Source organism: Salvelinus sp. IW2-2015, unplaced genomic scaffold (assembly GCF_002910315.2).
Source record: "Salvelinus sp. IW2-2015 unplaced genomic scaffold, ASM291031v2 Un_scaffold1437, whole genome shotgun sequence".
Lineage (NCBI taxonomy): Eukaryota > Metazoa > Chordata > Actinopteri > Salmoniformes > Salmonidae > Salvelinus > Salvelinus sp. IW2-2015.
This window is the reverse complement of record NW_019942907.1, coordinates 177,187-178,850: the sequence shown is the minus strand read 5'-3', so window position 1 is coordinate 178,850 and position 1,664 is coordinate 177,187. Positions and strand designations below refer to the sequence as shown.

Below are 1,664 nucleotides of genomic sequence, written 5' to 3'. Positions count from 1 at the left end.
CCCTCTGCAGAGTGACTATATATAGGATGTACTGTGTTACCCTCTGCAGAGTGACTATATATAGGATGTACTCTGTTCCCCTCTGCAGAGTGACAACATATGTGTGTGTTCCCCTCTGCAGGTGGGGGGGATCCACGTGAACCACTGGAAGTTGGATCTGAAGCTGGGTATCTACACGCTGGTCCTCTACGCTGTCTTCCTGTGTTTCTCCATCATGATCGAGTACAACGTCTTCACCTTCGTCAACCTGCCCATGTGCATGGAGGAGTAGCTGGACCACACCCACCTCTGAACTAGGAATCTCCACTCCCTCAACCCCTAATGGCAACCAATCAAAATCAACGTTCCCCATCCTCCACCACGTTACTAAACCTGGTTACCTGGTTATCTCCTGTCTGACTGGTCACCTGTCATTGTCATAARTGACCTGTTGACCTCTTGATCTGATCCTGGTCTTTAAATCTTTTCTTTCCCTATGCTTGGACTCACTTTCCCATGAGGCTTTGTTCTGAGGAGTGGACAGACGCATTAAACGAACTGGACTCATTTTCAGACTAGTCCATTTTCCATTCCCCCATCCACACTATCTGTTGTCTTACTGGGCTTTCCTTAGCATTCCCCCACAGGCTCTAGAATCAACCCTACAGTAGTCTGCCTCTCCCAAACAACCCACACATACCTCCGTCCAGGTTAGGGTTAGTCCTAACCCTCAACATTGACCCTCACCCCTTCTCCTACTCTTCCCCCATCCAAACTTCTCCTCTTTTCATCCCCACCACACCGATCCACCCAAAGACCCTATGGAGAATACACAACCTCACCCTAAACCTCTCCCCCGAATCCTGCTTGTACCCTCAACCTTTGGAGGAGGAACTCTCCTCCTTCTCTTTCAGACCTGGACCCCTCTGACATAGTCCGAACTTTGACTTTTTCCAGATTGCTACGTCCCACCCCTCTGCAGCAGACACTCATCTTTCACTCCTCTCTACTCTTTAACTTTTCTCTTCTCTCGATCACCTCTTAAGACATTTTGTCAGGAAGGCTTTGTGTCTGAGAATACCAGAAGAGTATCATGTATATTTGTCAGGAAGCTTTGTGTCTGAGAATACCAGAAGAGTTTCATGTATATTTGTCAGGAAGCTTTGTCTAGAATACCAGAAGAGTTCATGTATATTTGTCAGGAAGCTTGTCTGAGAATACCAGAAGGTATCATGTATATTTGTCAGGAAGCTTTGTCTTAGACTACCAGAAGAGTTTCATGTATATTTTGTCAGGAAGCTTTGTCTGAGAATACCAGAAGAGTTCATGTATATTTGTCAGGAAGCTTTGTCTGAGACTACCAGAAGAGTTTCATGTATATTTGTCAGGAAGCTTTGTCTGAGACATTTACCAGAGAAGATTTCATGTATATTGAGTAGCACAATTGAAAACTTGCTGAACATGTATTTTTTTCTTGTTTTTGTATCGTATTTTTGTTTTTTAGAGTTTAAAAATGACTAGTATGAAATACCTTTGAGAGCTTGTTTCAATCATAAAGGACATTGCCTGTTCACAGTAATGAATTAGCACACAGAGAAAATGCATTTATTGTAAGGACTTTTGGCTCCCCCTCAAAGGGTGGAGCCCGGCTCATGGCGGCAACTCCAAAATCGTCGGTGCTGAAT

The 1,664-nt window shown here is 44.4% G+C and overlaps 1 protein-coding gene across 1 annotated transcript in view; it reads left to right on the top strand.

Moving 5' to 3' along the window:
- slc24a4b (solute carrier family 24 member 4b) overlaps positions 1-1,239 on the top strand; it is a 43,549-nt gene extending 42,310 nt beyond the window's left edge. The window contains exon 17 of the mRNA XM_024138282.2: positions 122-1,239. Coding sequence (XP_023994050.1) covers positions 122-271 — 150 coding nt within the window. The 3' untranslated portion in view covers positions 272-1,239. The remainder of the gene's footprint in view (positions 1-121) is intronic.
- The last annotated feature ends 425 nt before the right edge of the window (positions 1,240-1,664 follow it).